This window comes from Solanum verrucosum, unplaced genomic scaffold, assembly GCF_900185275.1.
Source record: "Solanum verrucosum unplaced genomic scaffold, falcon-dt-bn FXZP01000012.1, whole genome shotgun sequence".
NCBI classification, from domain to species: domain Eukaryota; kingdom Viridiplantae; phylum Streptophyta; class Magnoliopsida; order Solanales; family Solanaceae; genus Solanum; species Solanum verrucosum.
Genome location: NW_026020063.1, coordinates 1541898 through 1563154, shown reverse-complemented (window position 1 = coordinate 1563154; position 21257 = coordinate 1541898). Strand labels below are relative to the sequence as shown.

At 33.7% G+C, this 21257-nt stretch overlaps 2 protein-coding genes across 3 annotated transcripts; both read right to left on the bottom strand.

The window, feature by feature from the left end:
- Positions 1-5677: 5677 nt before the first annotated feature.
- LOC125823416 (phosphatidylinositol 4-phosphate 5-kinase 6-like) lies at positions 5678-8798 on the bottom strand. 2 transcript variants are annotated; one of them, XM_049502797.1, is made up of 7 exons: positions 7499-8798; positions 7086-7419; positions 6842-6958; positions 6562-6755; positions 6360-6487; positions 6196-6274; positions 5678-6024 (listed from the first exon to the last, which is right to left on the bottom strand). In XM_049502797.1, the coding sequence occupies exons 1-7, from the start codon at positions 8638-8640 to the stop codon at positions 5736-5738; spliced, it is 2283 nt and encodes a 760-aa protein (XP_049358754.1). In that variant the 5' UTR covers positions 8641-8798; the 3' UTR covers positions 5678-5735. The 2 variants fall into 2 exon arrangements, with proteins under 2 accessions (XP_049358754.1, XP_049358755.1); XM_049502798.1 differs by having other exon boundaries at positions 6196-6265.
- Positions 8799-17392: 8594 nt separating this feature from the next.
- Positions 17393-20854, bottom strand: LOC125823428 (glucan endo-1,3-beta-glucosidase 8-like). Its single transcript, XM_049502814.1, has 2 exons — positions 20184-20854; positions 17393-18601 (listed from the first exon to the last, which is right to left on the bottom strand). Exons 1-2 carry the CDS (start codon positions 20510-20512, stop codon positions 17503-17505), a joined length of 1428 nt encoding a protein of 475 aa, XP_049358771.1. The 5' UTR covers positions 20513-20854; the 3' UTR covers positions 17393-17502.
- Positions 20855-21257: the final 403 nt, after the last annotated feature.

Below are 21257 nucleotides of genomic sequence, written 5' to 3'. Positions count from 1 at the left end.
TTGTGTGTACCAAAGGTGAATGAACTCCAAGAAAGGATTATGGAGGAAGCTCATAGCTCCAGATATTTCATTCATCCGGGTTCCACAAAGGTGTATCGTGACTTGAGAGAAGTTTATTGGTGGAGTAGTATGAAGAAAGGTATCACAGAGTTTGTTGCTAAGTGTGCGAATTGCCAACAAGTTAAAGTAGACCACCAAAGGCCCGGTGTTATGGCTCAGAACATAGAACTTCCAGAATGGAAATGGGAGATGATCAATATGGATTTCATCACAGGTATACCAAGGTCTCGCAGGCAGCATGATTCTATTTGGGTGATTGTTGATAGAATGACAAAATTAGCCCACTTTTTTCCGGTAAAGACTACCCATTTAGTAGAAGATTATGCTAAGTTGTACATTCGAGAGGTAGTAAGACTTCATGAAGTCCCTGTTTCGATTATATCGGATAGAGGTGCATAATTTACTACACAGTTCTGGAAATATTTTCAGAAAGACTTGGGTTCAAAGGTGAACTTGAGTACTATTTTGCATCCTCAGACAGATGGTCAAGCAGAGCGCACCATTCAGACCTTAGAAGATATGTTGAGATCCTGTGTGATTGATTTCAAAGTTAATTGGGATGAGCACCTACCTCTCATTGAGTTGCTTATAACAATAGTTACCATTTTAGCATCCAGATGGCTCCTTATAAAGCTCTTTATGGGAGAAGGTGCAGATATCCAATTGGATGGTTTGAGGTTGGTGAATTTGGGTTGATTGGACTAGACTTAGTTCATCAAGCTATGGAGAAAGTGAATTTATTCAAGAGAGGTTGAAAACAACGCAGAATCGTCAGAAGTCCTACACTGATGTTTGGAGAAGGGAGTTAGAGTTTGAAGTAGATGATTGGGTATACTTGAAAGTTTCACCCATGAAGGGTGTTATGAGATTTGGTAATAAGGGGAGGCTTAGTCCCTGGTATATTGGCCCTTACAGAATATCCAAAAGGATTGGTAATGTAGCTTATGAGTTGGAGCTACCACAAGAGTTAGCAGCGGTCCATCCGGTATTTCATGTTTCCATGTTGAAGAAGTGCATGGGAGATCCTTCACTTATCATACCAATGGAAGATATTGGTATCAAGGATAGCTTGTCTTATGAGGAGATCCCTGTTCAGATTCTAAACCGTCAGGTTCGCAAGTTAAGAACCAAGGAAGTAGCATCGGGCAAAGTTTTTTGGAGAAATCAGTTTGTTGAGGAAGCTACTTGGGAAGTTGAGGAGGATATGAAGAAGAGATATCCACATCTCTTTGAGCCCGGAGAATTTCTAGACCAAGGTATTAATTCTCTTCTTAGTACTCTTTAATTGATATGCTTAATGTATTAAATTTCTTGTGGGTGTTTGAGCTGAATGTTAGATGTTACACCCTTAGTCTACTTAGAGTGATCTCATTCGAGGACGAATGTTCCCAAGGGGGAGATATTGTAATACCTTGCTAAGTGATAGAGCTAGAATAAGGAAGAGTCATTTTTTTTGGAAAGAATGAAAAATCTGGAAATTTGTTTAAGTTATGTTAAGCTTGAGTTTTGGGTCAACTTCAAACAACCATAACTCCTATCTCAGGATGAGTTAGGTGTGCTACTAGGTACCATAGGAAATATTGTTGAATTATCTTTCCAACGCCACCGATTTTGCTCAATTTCGAGTTCTCATGAGGGAGATATGGTAATTCAAAGTTGGGTTGTCTAGATAAGGAAAGTCAAAACCGGATTTTAGGAGGGTATTATGGTCTTTTCACTACCCGATTATTTAATTTCCTTTTTGGTAATTAATTTGGGGTCTAAACTTATTTGGTTCAGTTTACGCTTCATAAAAAAAAGTTAGGATTTTGAGAGAAGAGAAAAGAGGAGAACAAGCAAGGAATCGTCAAGTACTTCAAGCTAGGATTGTGGATTTCATCAAGGGGTGATCCCTACGAGGTAGATGAGAACACATAGTGTTGGGTTAGTTCACCCACACGCCAATCATGATTCAATTCAGCGCAATTGTGTTCTTGAATGAAAAGATTATGCGTTCTTATTGAATTTTGTTTAAGTTTTGTTTGAATCTTGATTGTGAGTTTTGGAGGAGTTCTTGGGGTGATTTGGTGAGATTTAAGGTTTCTTTTGAGTTGATTCTTGCATATTTTGGTTATGTATTCGAATCTAATCATTTGGGGAAGGAACCATTCGAATCTAGGGAGTTTAGAGTTGAAAAACGATCAAGAAAATTCGTCAAAAATCTGGGAATAGGTCTAGGGCACCGCGCCACTTAGAGCACCCCAAGACAGAGTCTGAAGTTAGGGCCATGGGGCGTCGTGCCAGCTAGTGTGCCCCAACCCAGACTTTGAGGTTTTGCCTCTGGCACCCGACACCACTCAGAGCTCCAGGGACGCCAGGATCTCTACCCTTTCCCACTTCTTTCCGTTTGAGTTCCCTTGCAACGTACCTAAGTTTTCTAATCGACTTCTGCACTCTAAGGTATGTCTAAACATCATGAAATCATCTGTAATCATGAAATCATGAACCTTGAATCCATATTTCAATTCAAGGAAAGTTAAGAGTCAAGTCAAGAGAAGTCCAAAGAGTTTTCCAAAAATCTTTTACAAACGTTTTAACTTTGTTTTAAGGCTTGAGTTTTGAGTTGAGTAAAGAGTAAAGTTTGAAGTTCATTTATTCAAAAGAGTATATCGGGACTATGTATTCCCAAATAGTAGATGTTTTCACATTTTAAACAAGAGAGGAAACACTGATTTCCAAGAGAGACTTTGAGCTAGTTTTTGAGTAATTATCTCAAACCCCAGAAAGTGTCTTTGTTTTAAACATATGAGTTGAGTATTTTGGGAGTAGTATTGAGCACCGATGTGGGACAAGTTCATCACAACTCAATGTCTCCATAAACCATGTAGCCAACGTGGGTAGAAAAGGGTCATACTTTTTAGATGATTGCTTAGTGCTTTTTAGCATAGACTAGTGTATCTACTTAGTCGAGGCGTTCTATATCCCAGCAAGTTATAGGACAGTTCTGGCAGCGTGGGCAAGACGTTGTATCATCACATTAGCTCATAGTGATGGTTGTCGGTTAGAGAAACTCCCACATAATTATATTACTTTATTATATTAGTAATTGATTTTTTATTACTGTTTAAATGCTTTATATAAACTGCACCTATAATGTTGTTTTATTTTGCATTTGAGTTGAGTATCCATGAGTTGAGTAAAACTAAGGTAAGTGTTCTTTTCAGATTTATTTCAAGCTTATGTCGTGTTTAGTTTTCCCCTTGCATGCTTGTACATTCAATGTACTGATGCCATTTGGCCTGCATCATTTTATGATGCAGACATAAGTAACTAGGATCAGCACCCATCGCCTCGTTGATCCAGTTGAGCACTCAGAGTTAGTTGGTGAGCCTCCTTTCTTTCCGGAGGATTTCCCTTTTATTGCTTTGATTAGTTTTCATTAGGATGTTGTGGGTTTTGTCCCGAATTCCATCTCAGTTGTTAGAGGCTTCATAGACAATTAGTTAGTTCATTTGTCAGTTTATTGTTATTGGCTTATGTTCAGATTTGAGTTGCCACTTTGGCTAAGTTAAATGTTTATTTCTAAAACATTCTGAGTTTAGTTTGAGACAGTTGAGTTATATTGCATTTGAATTCTCTTCTTAATGCTTAAAGTTTTTCGCTGAGAGTCTAGCCAGGCCTAGGGTTCGCTTGGGGCCAGCAATGGTTCTCGAGTGTCAGTCCCGTCCAGGGTGTAGGCTCGAGGTGTGACATAATATTTAATATGGCTCATTGTCCTTCTTGATTGAAACTTTGGATCGTTAGGTTACTTTTAGACAATTCATCAATATAGATTCTGAGTATTGTTAGAACCATTTTTGGCATGATATTGATTGTTGCACCATCATTGATTAGTATGTGATTGAGATGTTGTTCTCGAATAGCTCATACAATGAATAAAGGTTTGTTATGTTGCTTAGACCCTAACAACAAGTTATCATCTGTGAAGGCAATTGTAGCAAAATATGGAGCAACTTTTTCTTATTGTAGTAAAATATGGAGCAACTTTTTCTTAGCATATTGTTGGATTATGCTCACCTTTACTTTCCTTTGTTTCATCTGTGGGGCAATTTTGTTGCTTCCTTGATTCTTCTCTCCTCAACTTCTATGAGATTTGAGGGCCTGGTGTAGCATATTTCTTGAATTGTTGGGTGATTCAGACCCCTAAAGATGTATTTTAATAGCTAAGAATGTTGGTCAGAGCTTCGTTGCATTGGAAAGATCACTAGGAAGAACTTTGTTGATCACTCCTTGAAAGAACTATATTGTTTATGTCGATTTTTCTCTCATGCTTGCTTCATTCCCCCTAAAAGATTATGCAACTCTATTATTTATAGTTGTATCAAATATAAGGTTGTTTGTGATTGGTCAAGATGTATCATTTTGGATACATGGCGGCTTTTGAGGGATTCTTGAATTTGACTAGAATTGCAACATCATTTGAGCGCATGACATCATCTTGTTGGTCTTGAGTGTGACGGGGATGTCAAGTCACCTTGACTCGTGTCATGAATTTGAGTTTTAAGGTGAAATGGACCTTGAACTTGAATTTGACTAGAATTGCAACATCATTTGAATGTGTGACATCATCTTGTTGGTTTTGAGTTTGACGGGAATGTCAAGTCACCTTGACTTGTGTGATGAGTTTGAGCTTTAATATGAAATATACCTTGGGCTTGAATTTAATAAAACAAACTTCTTTATTTGTAAAACCCAAATTAATTATTCAGTCCAAATGAACAAGAATTTAATCCAAATTTTAAATGAATTTAACCAAACAAAATTTATATGTCTACAATTACGTACTAAATAATTATATAAGAACAAATAAAGCAATTAAAACTTAGTAAGAATAGGAGGCAGGGTTATGTCTGCATTTTTGCTCAATCCCTTTCAGTCCAAGTAAGTTCGACTTGCCCATTTATTTACTCAGTCTATTTTAACCGCCAAAATTCTGCTCAACGTGCTAATTTGGCACATCTCATCCTGTATAAACTTGGACACTTGGTAAAAGGATAGTTCCATGAAATGTCGAAATGTTGATGAAAAACTAGTTGCTTGTCACCATGTAAGAAAGTAAGAATAGTTCGTCTGCTTTAGTAATTCAAATGCTAAAGGCTACACACATGCATGTCGGCGCGACCTTAGGCAAAGTGTGGTCTAGTGCACATCATTGGTCGAGAAATTATGTAATATACAGAGGTTAAATATTAGTTATTATGAGTGTATATTTAATTTTGCACACCTTTAACACAACTGAAATGAAATTGCACATCCTTCACCAAATCTCTGACTCCGCAAGTGTGCACACACAACCTATAGTATCAATATAAATGGAAATCCCATTCTGCTCTGCAAATAACTCTGAAATAACATATCTCACAATTAAATCAGTTACATTTCTCTTACAACTGTTTCTATACAATTATCATCTCAAATGGTGTCTGTATCTCTGAGAAGAAGACATGAAAAATCATAAGGAAAAAAAATAAAATAAAATAATGAAATGTAAGTGTACTATTGTTTAGCTTAGCTGCAACCATTGAGAAAACATTCAAATTGGTGTACAGTTATTGGCAAGCTTGTCTCCATGTAATAACAAAACAAGCTCCGTCTCGCGCATTTTACCATTTAATTGAGGAGTGAAAACTGATATATCAAGTGTCCTCTGTAAAAACTTTGTATATGTAATCGCGAAAACGTCTTGAGTATGCCTTTGGATCAACAGCTGAGATAGAATTGGGATCACATTGGATAGATTTATATGCATGCTCAAGCTTCTTTGTAATGTCATAGTCTTGAAGTATGTCTATGATTCCAAAAAATAATATCACATCATAAAACTCCCCTGTTGGTTCTCCTACTAATTGAAAGTCTAAGTCATTTTTCCTCTCTGTCCTTTCAACGCGTGCCGACATGTTTATACCCAAACTTCTGCCAGCCAACCTGGCATGTTCAGTTCACATTAGTTGTATGGTAAGTAAGGATATATGTGTGTGTACAATGAATAAGCACCGGAACATTTTCAGCGCTCAGATAGAAATACATGCGTAGTATAGCAAGTCAATGTTGTATACTTTGAGAAAATTAGGATTATTTGTAAGATAAGAAGTGTACCCGGAAGGATCAAGAAGCAATCGATCCCTATCTGCACGAGAAAGACGAGGAGCTGATCCATCTTCCAATCCTACATTATCTGTAAGCACGGGAAAATGATTGAAAGATATGACTTTATGAATATGTTTCATGACAAAATATATACAGATGCAATCAGCACTAACCAGTAGGTGTTCTACAACCAGGAGGAGGAGTTTGATCTCCAGTTGCTTCCTTAAAATGAAGACCAACTAAAAGGCTGTAGTCCATCACTCTCTCTTGTTCTAGTAGCTCACAATCCCTATCAACTTGCCTGAAATTTGAAGGACATGTGTTAGTATTGGTAACTAATGATCATATTAAGGAGCTGAATAAAAAGGATCGTACCTTCGGAATTCTTGGAACCATGTCTTAGGTAACCTGAATATGAAGTTGAGATCAAGGTCCTTTAGAGTTGTGGTTGCATCAATCTCTGATTCTGGTTTATCTGTCATCCGGCCAAACGTTGACCCTTTCAAGTCGAATCGTCTATGAATTGTGTAATCAGTGCAGAAGAGATTCCCCATGATAACAAATCGTACCTAAGATATTAAAACATATGATAAGTTATATTGTTGTAGTGATCGATCATTTATCATTTGATGTTTGCAGGGTGTCCTGCCACTACCTTTTTCTGTGCTGGTCCGGTTAGCTTAACACAATGCAGGCCAAAATACTTGGTCATTAGCGTGTTATCAAAAGAACGAACGTGACTGAAATAGGCATGGAGCATCCTTAGAAGCACCTAAGAACCATACATGGACAAGAAAAGTTATTCATTGTTTTTCAGGCATAGAATGCTAACGCAATTTCAGTACTAAGCGTACATAAATATATATATATATATATATATAGAGAGAGAGAGATCTCACTTTCACTTCTGCCTTCTTCATTGTCTTGATCATGTATCTATCATCATTTGTTAAGTAGAAGAAGCTTCCACTTTTTCCTGGGGAACATAGCTCCCGGAGGGCGTCATTACCACAAATAGACAACATATAATCAGCTGCATCGACTTTGAATAACATCCTTAAAGCCCTGAAAACTTTTGGGCAATAGTCTTTCCATCTGAATTCACAAGATGGATGAGGAGGTGTGCTTTTGGATCCTTCAGGTGGGAATCTTGTCCAGTACTTTTCTTTTGGATCAAATGCGGAAGGCTTGAGATCTAGGGATGGAACTGGTCCTGGCCTTCCTACTGAATGCCTATGACATAATTTCACATCAGAAACAGATATAAGTTAACAACACAAACAAAAATATCCAGCAGTAAAAAAAAGTATACCTGATTCCCAACTGCAAATTGAGCATAAGGTCATAATTCTTATGCCCTTTGGAAATAGTCTCTCCTTGCCTTTTTGCTGCCTTAGGATGTCTAATAGGACTCCCTCTAATATATCCATCCATAGCATCATCTATACAAGAAATTCTTGGAGGTGTTCTGGCACAGTCTGATAAGCGCATTCTACCAAATTCCCTATCTACAGGGGCTGCGTCTATTCGCCCATCTACTGACATCCTCCTTGGCCTAACGTTGTTTTCTGTCGCCTTGGCAGACCTCCAAACTGCCAACTTTTTCTGAGAAGGTAATATTGAAACCTTCTCATTTGGACAAATGCTACATTCTATCAAATCAGTATTGTAAACCTCTTGAGGATCCCAATCAAGATTTCCACCTTCTAACAATGATGCAGATGGATAAAAAGTACCATTTTGTTCATTTTGATCTTTATTCCAATTTCCAACATAAAAACTCCCATCATCCCATTTCAATGTTCCATTTCCCTTTGGCACTCCATCTTCCCAATTCCCTTCATACACATTACCATTTTTCCAACACATCTTGCCTTTACCACATATAACACCATTCTTCCATTCACCAACATAACAATTCCCATTCTTCCATGCATACTTCCCGTTTCCTTGTTGTAATCCTCGATTCCATTCTCCATCGTAAACATCACCATTAGAGTATTCTTTAACCCCATGTCCATGTTTCAAATTCATCACCCAAGAACCTTTAAATGAGTCTCCATTAGGCCCAGTAAACGTGCCTTCACCATCCATATATCCACTCTTGAAATTCCCCTCATACATAGCACCAGACGGCCAACTAAACGTTCCTTTCCCCATCTTTTTCCCTCGAAACCAATCACCTACATACATGCATCCATCAGTCCACCAATATTTTCCATGTCCATGGGGGAAACTATCAACCCAATAGCCACTATAGTAATCTCCATTGGGGAGGAACCTCTCCGAATGGTAAACCTCCCCATTCGCATGACCTTCATTGTCCTCTTCTACATCTACTTGATCAATTATCTCTTCCTCAACGTGCGATGGACCATATGTACCAAATATTGTGTTGGCTCGTTTCCTCGCGACTGCTTGTGTTTTCCTCACGGTTGCCTCCCAAGCCTTCATGATAATGTTTTATAAATTTTGATGATAAATTTGGTCCTGGATGAAGAAATGCATCAAACAGATCAGCCATGCAAAGACATGCAGATGATGAGATACAAAATCAATATCTTCGCTTTCTTTCATTCTCTCTCTATCAGCTCCGGCTTGCTCGCTTTCTCTCTCTCCCCCTCCCTACGTGTTATTAAGATCACAAGATTAGAAAATATTTTAATTACGCATTAAGTACTAGTACTTACATATTGTATATTTTATATTTTATGAGTGGACTTATTCACATTCTATTACATCTAACTAAGACTTTACGTGACACTTGTAAGGATAGGCGTATTTGGGGTTATCTAATTTACCAATATTTACACATAACATTATTTTTTTTCAAATAAATCTAGTGACATTATATTCCATTGTTATCAAATTTAGAAAAAAAATTGTTTTGCACATGTATGGGGTTGGAGTTGGGATAGGGTGTCTTGAAATATCATAAAGAAGGAATTGAAATCACACTACTTTTAAAAAGGATAGTTTTCATGGAGTTTTGTAACTAGTTTTGGGAACGTGTGTGGTATGTTTGTCCCAATAATAATGTAATCATCACATTTTTTCACATAATCAACAAATTTTAAAAGTTAAGAAATTAATATTGTACAACATAAAAAAATTATTGTAAAGAAATAAGAAATTCTTACCAAACTACTATAATGAATCATCAAACTTATCACATATAATTATAGTTATATATTGTATGGGATTATGATGCCACCAAAATTGAGAGAGGAAAAAAATGACAAACATAAATACACTTATTAAATGTAGTTATACATAGATGAAGAAGAAATCAAATAAAAGAAGAAACTTAGAAATCAAACACTATCGTTTCTTATCATGATTTATTTGATATTGTCCAATGTCTTAATTCATAGTTAGCAAGATCAACTTTTTCTTCATCCTATATGAGAAAATGACAAAATAAGACTTCTCAAATTATTATTTTTTTAGAAATGAAGGGTCTTGAAACCACGATCTTTCAATTTTCATCTTTCTTAATGTCTTTCTCATTTAATTAATTACATTTAAAAGTTGATTCAACTTTTGTTTGAACACCTTCCCACCTTAATATTTAGTATAATATATAAAATATTATTTAACATTTAATTAGATATTTAATTTAGTGTATGCCTAAAATGACAATTCAATTTCGCACTTTAAAATTTTTCATTTTTAATAGTATATGATGACTAGTTGAGACTCATTTGAAGGCCATAAAGTATTTAAAATATATTAACGGACGTATGATACGATTGGAGATTTAGTTGGAGCTATAGAAAGATTAAAATACATAAAACAAATAGATAAAACATCTCAGTATCAGAATACGAGTCATGCATCGCATGGTGTCTATAGGTTTTAGGGTAAGAACACAATCATAGTTACATTAATTCTAGTTAATTAGCCAAAAAAATTATCAAGGATTAACATGAAAGTTTACTATATTTTGTACAATCATCAAGAACTCAATAGGAAAATAAATGGTGCTGACTTTGTATGTAATGCTAAGTTTGTCAACCTAATAATTTAATCTTTGATATTTTGTTGTAACTTTTGAATTATTTTATTGTAAAGTTCTAGGATCAGCACAATACACTAAGTCAATTTTCAGAATTTAAGGGATTTGACACCTCTTTATGTATCTCTGTAAACTTTTGTTGTATGAAGAAGATTAGCTCCACTTTCTCCATATCACCTTTCTTTTTTCATATTTGTTTTCTCTTTCTCTCCTTCAATTGGTATCAAAGTATAATTGATCTTTGAGAAATTTGATTTTTTTTTGTGGGAGTCGGGGAATACAACAAAGACCACCCTTTAAATTTAACTCGTCCAGATCTCTTTCTGTCCAATTTTCTTTCACATGGCTTTCATCAACTCTCCTCTTTCACCCCTTATTTTTAATGGCGAAAACTACTAAATTTGGCAATGAAGATGAAAAAAATATTGAAAGGGTCTTGGATTTATGGAAGTATATTGAGGAGACGACGCCGCATAACCTTTGAAAACAAACTTAACTCTTCATCAGATCAGAAATGAAGAAGAAATCACAATCAAAGTCAATTATTACGAGGATCATGACATGTGAATCTGCTAGAAAATCTCGAGATATGCTAAAGCAAAAATTTCAGAGGAACACTAGGACGAGGAAAATTCAAATATTGAATTTAAGAAACTAACTTGAGATGTTAAGAAAGAAAGATACCGAAAAGGTGAAACATGTCACCGCAAAAAATGGACGTGATGACACTCATCTAATCCCACCAAGACAAATCAGCCTAAAATCCAACAAAACAAAAGAAATGTGAAAATAAACTAATAATAACATAAGCACGGAAAACTTAGCCATTCTAAAATGCCCCCAAAATCTGGTTATCACGTATACAAGTCACTAGGGTAATAATACATAATTTGAAAGATAAATACAAGTCTCAATGTCTTGGTCTCTCGAATAGAATAAAACATAAGTAAGGAACATGAGGGTCCGCAAGGATGACAAGCAGCTACCTCTCGAGTATCCACAGATAGCCTCAAATATAGATAGAAGTAGAGCAATTACACAAATCCAGGCTCAGAACCTACAAGTGTAGAAGCAAGAAGTGAGTATCAAACAACATGATACTTAACAAGTAACCCACTAAAACAAGGTAAATCTAGCTAAAAAATGATAACTCATTTCATCCCAACTGAACTGCCACAACTATAATTGCATAGAAATCAATCCAATCTAACAGTTTACAAAGCACAATTCACAAGGTTTCAAAGTCACAGTTCAACTATTACATTTCATCAAATCACACGAGTCAAGATCATCACTCACAATAGTCAAGCCCTACTATCACAAGTATCAAGATCATCAAGTACAACAATCAAGTACACCAAACACAAGTAACAAGATTATCATATACTAATATCAATTAGGACACAGGGGAACACCCATAGTCCATGTGCTCACTGGCAAAGACCTCGACATTAACAATACTCGCCAACAATGAACTTGGCATTAAAATACTTGTCAGCAATGACCTCGACATCAATAACACCCGTCGGCAAACACCTCGGTATTAGTAACACTCACCGACAAAGACCTCGACATCAAATAACACTCGCTGACAAAGTCATCGCAATAAAATAACACTCGTCGGCAAAGACCCGACATCAATAAAACTCGACAACAAAGACCTCAACATAAATCACACTCGATGACAGTGACCTCAGCATAATGACAATACATCTCATCATAGTGTTTCAGAACTAATGCAAATAGGCACGTTCACATAATAATGAAGAAATGACAATCACAAGCAATTCACATCCACAACAACACTATCAAAGCATCACATCAATCACCGAATCAATATTAACACTCAAGGTAATTCACAATGCACTACTATCATTGCCTTTTCAATAACCCCATCCTTATCATTAAGGTCAACCAATTTGAGCAATTAACCCATCACCTCATTCTCATTATTTCCAACACATACAAGAAAGAGAGTTCAAGATTCTACATGTTTTAATAAGGTTTAGAAATTCACTTGCCTTAATTCAATCAAGAGTCAATTCAAGACTTGAAATTTTTCCTTCCGAACAATATCCAAATCAACATAATCTAGTCAAACAAATATTTACAATGAGATTTCAGAACTAACAACACTCATATCAAGTATTTATTTTATGTTCTTTTTTTTTCTTCTAATTATTTCATTTTTCTTTATTACTTTTCTTCCTTTTTCATTCATTTTTCTCAAATCCTGATATTCTTTATTTTCACCATAATTTAATTTCATATTTTTGTTCATTCTATATATATTTTTTTATTATTTTTCTCATTAATTTAATTTTGTTTTTGTTTTTTATTTCTATTTTTTTTCATTTACTTCAGTCTGTAATGACACTATCACAATATATCTATACACTTTCATGGTATCATTGATATATGCTTCAATACTTTAGTGGGACCTCCGTGATAACATCGCAATATGTCTATATATTAACATAGTATAGTTGGGATTTGCTTCAGTCTGTAATGATACCACTACTATATATCTATATATTTTTATGGTACCATTGATGTGTACTTCAATCCTTCAGTGACTCCATGATACCATCATATACTGACGTAGTATCATTAAGAATTGTTTCATATAATTAGTAACACTCTTCAGATCATGTATGATACCATCATAATATGTGAACATACTGTTGTGATAGCATTAAAGTTTCCTCTTATTCATTCACAATACTATTCATTCATTAATGATACCATAACAATATATACATATAATGTTATGGTACCATTAAGGTTTCTTACATTCATTCATATACAACCAACTCATTTCTCAATGATACCAACATTATATATACAACTGGTATCATTGACTAATAAATGGTCCTTCAACGGAGGAACTCATAATTTCTCAATGATATCATCGCAACATATCATATATTGGCATGGTATTATTAAGTACTATTTCATATAATATGTAATACTCTTCAAATCATGTATAATACCATCACAATATATGAGTATATTGTTGTGGTAGCACTATGATTTCTTTCATTCCTTTATATACAAAACTACTTATTTCTTAGTACGTATAACAAGATATCCATATACTATTATGATATCATTAAAGTTTCATGCGGTCATTCATGTACAACCAACTCATTTCTCAATGATACCATCACGACATATCATATACTGACATGGTATCATTAAAGAATGAATAGTTTGATAAATAAATTAGTGAATTTAATATTATTATTATTTTTATTAATCTAAAAGTAGTTAGTTAATAGTTTTTATCTTTGTGCTTTATTTTTGTTTTTATTAAAAAATAAAAATATCAAAAGAGAAAAAATAAAAAACTTGATAAATCATTAAAAAGGAGAAAAAGAGATAAAATAAACAAATAATAAAAATGTTACAAAATGATATCTCTAATGAATAAAAATATGAAATTAAAAATAAAAGTTATAAGATATGATATTATGAGAGATTATTGCAGTTCTTAATAAGACACTTTTCTCAGTTCTCCATGATACGATCGGAGTATATCTATATACTAACATAGTATCATGGAGGACTGCCTTCCGTCCTAATGAGAAAATTCTTATATTCTTAATTATTTATTGTTGTGATTTATTTATTTATTTATTTTATTAATTTAAAAATAGTTAGATAATATCTTTTATCTTTAGATTTTATTTTATCTTTTAAAAAATGGATTAAAAAAAGAAAACAAAAAAAAAAACAAGAGATTTTTTTTTAATTATATATTTTCTGTTAATTTGAATTTTAATAATAAGCTAGTGAGTTTAATATTTTTCTTTACTACTTATTATTATAATCTCTTATTTATTTTTTATATTTTATTAATCTAAATATAGTTAGTTAATATTGAAATTAGCTATTAACAATTAGTTCGTGGGCATTCCAAATACTATTTTTTGTTTCACAGTGAAGTTGAAATACCAGTAATAAAGAAGAGAAAAAAAAAGATTTCATGATGACACTTGCTCAATTTGAGCCACAAAATTTGATAAAAAGAAAAAAAGGAAGAAGATATCATAATTTACAAAATGAACTGAAAATGACTCAATTTTGAGGAATTTCGGGTAAATAATTTGGGGCAAAAGGAGACTTACGGAAATTAGTAGGCATTTGGCCATGCGATACCATATCACGATATGGAATCGTGAGATGGAATCACCGTTTGGACATGCGATTTTACGCTGATTCCGTCATATGATTCCATGTCAACGAGATGTGATTCCATATTCTCCAAAAATCATGATATGGAAATTCCATATCATGATTTGAGATATTTTTAATATAAAAATTGATCCACAAGTATATATTTTGTTAAAACAACCCCACACTTATATCTACTAACCATTTATTTCATATGTAAATAAAATTAATAATCACATGCATCATTACTTTTTAAAATTTATTATTCTCACCGACATAAAATTTATTATTTTCACCAACATATAGTCACTTTAACTCACACCAACCGATTGTTGAGTAATAAATTTGTTCTCTTCATTTACTCCAACACCTAATTTATTACTTCTACCGTTTTGTATTTGATACAACTCAAAGTAACAATGTTGGTTCGTCTTCTCGGTCACATGATCGAGAAATGCAAGTTCAACGTGAGGAAATTATTCGTACTATGTGGGAGGATTATATTAAAGACTAGTAACTACAATTTATATTCAATTGTTTTTTATTGAATTAAAGTTTGATAAATTAAAGTTAGATGAAACAGTTACTTAAGTGGAGAATAAATTATAGTTTTGCAATAATTTATTATGCAATTTTATAAATTTTTGTTTATTTGGTAAGATTGAATAAACAATTGGGGCTATTTTAATAGTTTTACAACTTATGAGATTCTTATGTTTATTAGAAAATATACAACTCAAAAATTTCATATCGCATATCCAAACAAAACTTCAATTTCATCTCATAATTCCATATTATCATATCATATCATGATACCATATTGCATGGCCAAACAGGCCTTAGTATGAGAAGGGGTAAATTAGTGCAATTAATTTGCTTTTAGGGTTATTTTATATATTTTCTCCAAAAATTAAAGACCACCCAAAATAGAATCATTTGTGTGAGTGACTATTTATTAAATTAGATAAATTAAGAAGTAGAATCATTGGGGGAAAAAACATAGTTGTTCAATAACCCATAATCCTAAATCAATTTTATTTCATTGGAAAAGGGTCAAAATTACCCTCGAACTATTTGAAATATCTCATATATATCCTTTATTTATGTTTGGGATCAGAATTACCCTTGTCGTCTATGTTTTGGACCACAAATACCCTTAAAACATTATTTTTGTCATATGTGCTGACATGACAGTTCAACATGGCAAAAATCTCTTCCTCTCAATTATGTTGTTCTTCCTTGTTCATCTCTATCACAAATTTTTTCGAAAAAAAATTCAATAATAGTACTTTCATTGTTCATGTTTGAGTTATTGTTCGGACTTTGAAATACCAATTTCGAAGTGCGTTGAAGTTCGTTTGAGATAGTAATTGTGTGTTGAATGAACGAGTTCATTGTTTGGATTTTGATGTCATCGAATCTGAGGTTGAAACTTTTATTCTCAAGGTTGAAAGATGTTGAAGAACTCTTGAAGTCATTGTTTTTGTGTTGAAATTCGAAAATAGTTACTCATTTGAAAGCTTGTTGGTGAGAAATTTCTAGCTTTTGCTAGGTTTTTGAAGTGCAAAAATTTGAAGAGATTTAATTGAATGTTACTAAAAATTGTTTGGATATTGCAATTGAAGCTAGAAATTGATATTTGACAACTGATTTCTTAGTTTGAAGATTTGAGTTGAAATCCCAAAAAAATATAAAAATATATGAAAGTTCTTAAAAGGTTGAAAATCTAAATTTGATTTTGTGAATCTGTGACCCCAAAATCGAAATCCTTCAACACACAATCACTACCTCAAACAAACTTCAACACACTTTGAAATTGGAGTTTCAAAAGTCCGAACAACAACTCAAACAAAAACAATGGAAGAATTATATTTGATTTTCTTTTTGTAATAGGGATGAACAAGGAAGAACAACATTATTGAGAGGATGGTATTTTTGTCATGTTGGACTGCCTGAGTGGACTGCCATGTCAGCTCTAATGGCAAAGATTATATTTTAAGGATATTTGTGGTCCAAAACATAGACGGCAAGGGTAGTTTTGATCCCCAAACATAATTAAAGGTATATATGAGCTATTTCAAATAGTTCGAAGGTAATTTTAACCATTTTTCATTATTTCATTGATAACATAAAAATATGTTCTTTCCTGGTTAGAGTTCATAATTTGTTTTCTTTTATTTTTAGTTAGTTTATAATTATAACATTGAAACTTAATAAATAGTTAATCAGAAGTCTGTGTGAAATAATATTTAAACTCTGATCACTTTATTACTTGTACGACTCGCATATACACAACACCCCTCTTCTTCTTTTTCCTTTTAAGAGAAAGATACCTTTCTTTTTTGAAAGGTGAAATCAGGCTAAGATATTATAAGTGACAATTATTGTTCAATACCATTTTAACATAAAAGTACAAATGCCACCACTCGCCACTAGGTCCAAAAGCTTCCCTAAAAATTTGATCCAACAGAAATTCCGCATTGAGCGTAGCTGATATGCCGCTACGGCTAACCGATCATATTATTTCATAAAAAAAAATCCATATGTATAGAGGATACCCTAGTCTTTTGGTGAATAGATAAAATAAGACATGTGATCTTTGTATTATGGTATAATACATAAATATGTCTTCAATTTGGTTTTAGTTGATATCTGTATCCTTTAAGTTTGGGTGTGCACAAATAAACATTTAAACTTGTATAAAATTGAACAAGTATACACATGCGTCCTACGTGACATACATCACATAAAACGTCACATAGGACACAAAATTATCACGTAGGACACCACATAAGATAAATATGTCTATTTGTTGAATTTTATATAAGTTTAAATACCTACTTGTGCACACCCAAAATTCGAAAGCGTAGATATCAATTATAACCAAGTTAAAAGGTATTACGCCAGATATTTTGGAAGCTCAACTCCTCTTTCTGTACCATCCTTCACTACTTCCCAAAGAAGTAGAAGTTAAAAAAAAAAAAAACTTCAAATCACAAAGTGCAAAACTGATAATTGAAAGAACAACCTCATCATTTTATCAAAGCATCAGCTTGATTGAAGTAGCCAGAAATCTTGAAAATACAACTACTATTGCAAATAAATAATCTATATAAAGATATCTATAGTAAAATAAATGTGAAGGCAGTTAGAAATGTGATAAACGTAGGCAATAATTTCGGAGAGAAAGAGGTAGCTATCTGGATGGTGAAGTTACAGTTTGCTTGAGATATATTCTGATCCGTCAACGTTGCCAGACCCTGAAAATTACAACTGAATTCTTCTTGGTTCTGAGCCTGGTAATACATGTTGAATGCATATGATGCATTACCGTTGGCATCCAATCCGTTGCAAGAAGAACCATATCCTAATGCTGTGCAATCTGAGAATGTGCATGCATAGTTGATGTTATCTGCAAGTTTGCTCAAGTCCTTGGCATTCGGATTGAACATGCACCATTTCTTGGAGAAATATTCCACATTTTGTGCAGCAACAAGAAACTTATCCTGTCCTTGACCCGTAAGGTCCATGGCAAACTTTGGCTGCCCATCATACCGGAAGATTCCCCAGTGGCGCTCAAAGTTACCTGGAGCAATACTTTTACCATCCTCATCGATAAGCCCAAACAAGTAAACTTCGATAAATCCAGGCCGAAGAGGTGTTCCTGTGTTGGCTGCAAGCCTGGGTAACAGTCCTTTATAGAACCGATAAGCAAGATTGACATTGGCGTTTTTGTCACCATTTGTAGGCCATCCAACTTCCCCAACTAGAATGGGCAAATTGCCAACACCTGCTGCTTTCAACGCTGAAACCAGGGTATCAAAGTTGGCATCAAATACATTGGTGTATGATAATCCATTATCAGCAATGGGGTTACTGGCTCCATCAAAGAAGGCAAAATCAACAGGGAAATGCTCGTTGGCATAAAGACTTAGAAATGGGTAAATGTTTACTGTGAAAGGTGCGTTGTTCTGGCTCATGAATTGAACAATCTGGGTCATTAGATCATTAATGTCTTCACGGAATCTCCCAGCAGATGGTACAGGATTGTCATCTGGAGAGAAATAAACATCAGCATTTAGAGGCACAGTTGCTTTTATAGAGCTCCCAAGTCCTGCTTCATTTAGAGCATTTTGAATGTTTTGAAGTGCTGGGAAGGTCGTGTTAAGAAAGGAATTGTTGTAGGATGTCAGGAAAGGCTCATTACCAACTGCAACATATCTGCAGAGAGATTAAGATGCGGGAAGTTATACAGTAATCAGCTATACAAAGTTTGAAATGCTTCTACACATTTTCTTTTTAACAGTAAGTGAACTTTTATTGATGAGAAGGCCAGGAGTAAGTTGGTGTGCAGTAAAACAGTAGAAATGAAATGTTTTTACGCACTACAAGCACAAAGTTGTCGATGAACTGCAATCGACAATATCTTCAATTTTCAATTATTTATAGCATCATATGGTTTCAGATTTCATTACTCCAAATGACAAAACTAATGATCCGGTACAGATGAAAAATGGTTCTCCCATACAAGGCAAAGAAATTAAGTACATTTTGAAGAGTTCTCCAAAATAACAAAAAAATTATACCTTCTGCATAATCAAGTGCAAAGCTTTTAAACTCAAGTAATTGTTGATCATACTAAAATGATAAAATGAATCAAAATAGCATTTCAAAGACATAAAACTTCAAGTGACAGGATTTCTTAGATGTAACTCACTATTTTCCTTCACTTTGTAAAGGAACAAGCTAACCATCACTTGTTCTTTCCTCTTTTTTTCTTGATAATCGAGAAGTTCCCAAGGGCCAATGCCAAAAGGCTCATACTTTGGATGATGGACCTACTTAAATATCGGGATCTTATCTGCAGCAAGGCTTTAATGCAGAAGGTAACCATAACTTCAACCAAATACTAGCTCAATTTCAAAAGTAAAACTGGATATTTCAGCTCAAAACAAAATGAATCAACTCGACTTTTCAGCTCGAAAGAAAGTGACACACAAAGAGTAGACAGAAAGAGGCAAAAAGATGATTGACAGAAGAGAATAATTATATTACTGCACTTCAATAGAGATGAACCTGAGCAACTGCACTATTCTTTTAAAAGAAAAAATTATCTGCTTAAAGATGAATATTTGTAGAGTCTCACACTAGACCATGTCCAATAGACCTCATGAACACTGGTCATTTGAAGCCGAAATGAAAAAAAAAAATGAAAATAACAGAAACATATACTAGCAATCACTCAGGCTCTTAACCTTTGCATATATCAAAGACTGGCTTGTTTGCAGCCAAAAAGAAGTGAAAATGAATACTAACAGAAACATATACTAGCAAACACTCAAGCTCTTAACCTTTCTATATGCACTTAAAGGACTTAACCGGCAAAAGAAATACTCCATAGCTAATGTGGAGATAAGGGGATTCCTATGCAACCTTCCTCTTCCATTTCAACAAAGAGGTTGTTTCTACGGCACGAACCCCTGACCTATGAGCACCCAAAAGGACTAACTCTTATGGTTATGTCAAGACTCACCCTCATACGAAAACATCGGTTTGAAGGGAGGAAACCATTCTTTTTCTTTCTAAGCTCCTTTAATACATATTCATAACTAACAAAAAAGAATTTGAAGCATAGTATCATTCCTTCAATTTTCAACCAGAAAGAGCACAAGAAAATCCACTCTTTCAAACAAATGCTTATAAAGCAGCACAGATCATCACTATAAACCATAAAACATGTCAAGTTTAATAACAAATAGACACTAATAAAAGGCAAAATTTAAAGCTTACAGCTTAATCTTACTTAATATTGACACCTCCTTTGAAATTGTAACGCGTGACATTACGTTTAACCCAATCTTTAGCTCTATCATAATCATTCATAGCAGAAAGCTGATCATTTGGAATAGCAACCATAACTTCAAGATCACTACCAGCAAGAGCACTCATAGTAGATTGATCTGCATCAAACAACTTTACTTTCCCAATACCATTATCCTTTAACATCTGTACCACTGTTTTTGGTGGCAATTTATGAGTTGCCATAGTCCCCCAATTCACTCCTAATCCATCAACACCACTTAAAAATAACAAAAAAATCCCAACTTTAGACATTTTCTCAAAACAATACATTTTCCCAAACCAGAATCTTGAACTGTAATTTGAACAAAGAATTGATTTTTCTTCAATTTGAATAGAAAAGAAAAAAAGGGTATGATTAAAAATCAAGAAAAAGAAGAATTAGAGAAAATCAAGAACGTGGGTTGAATCCAAAACTGCCCAAAAAAAAGACATGAATTTTGACCCAAAAAGAACAGGGAAAACGTGGGGCTGAAATACAGTTGATAAAAAAAAAATTGAAACTCTTGATGTAGTTTTTTTTTTTTTTTTTTTTTTTTTAGAGAAGAAAGTGAAATATTGAGTTTTTAAAAGAATTATATATAGGGTTTATTGTTGGTAAAAGTTTGTTTTAAATGAATGGTTGATAAATCTGAAAAAAACCTCTACTATGTTTAAATATAAGAAATTAGGCAGATTTCATTTTCCGTGTAGTAGGAAGATTTCAAATTCAAACAAATAAATGTTATAAATTATTGCTACTTAATAATTTATATATAAATGATTGCTACTTACTTACTTACTGTATAGAAGATGCTAGAAGCAGGTTTTTTTTTTTTAATGTTGTTAGTTGAGGATATTTATGAGATTTTTGTGTAAAAATATATATAAAAAAAATGTTAGAAGTAAGTACATCTTCGTCTGTGTGTCTGTTTCTACCCAAGTGTATTTATGATTTTTTTGTTTAATTATTTTTTGTGGTAAATTATGACAATTAATAGATTAAAATATTTAAAAGATATTAAAAAATTCAGTTGAC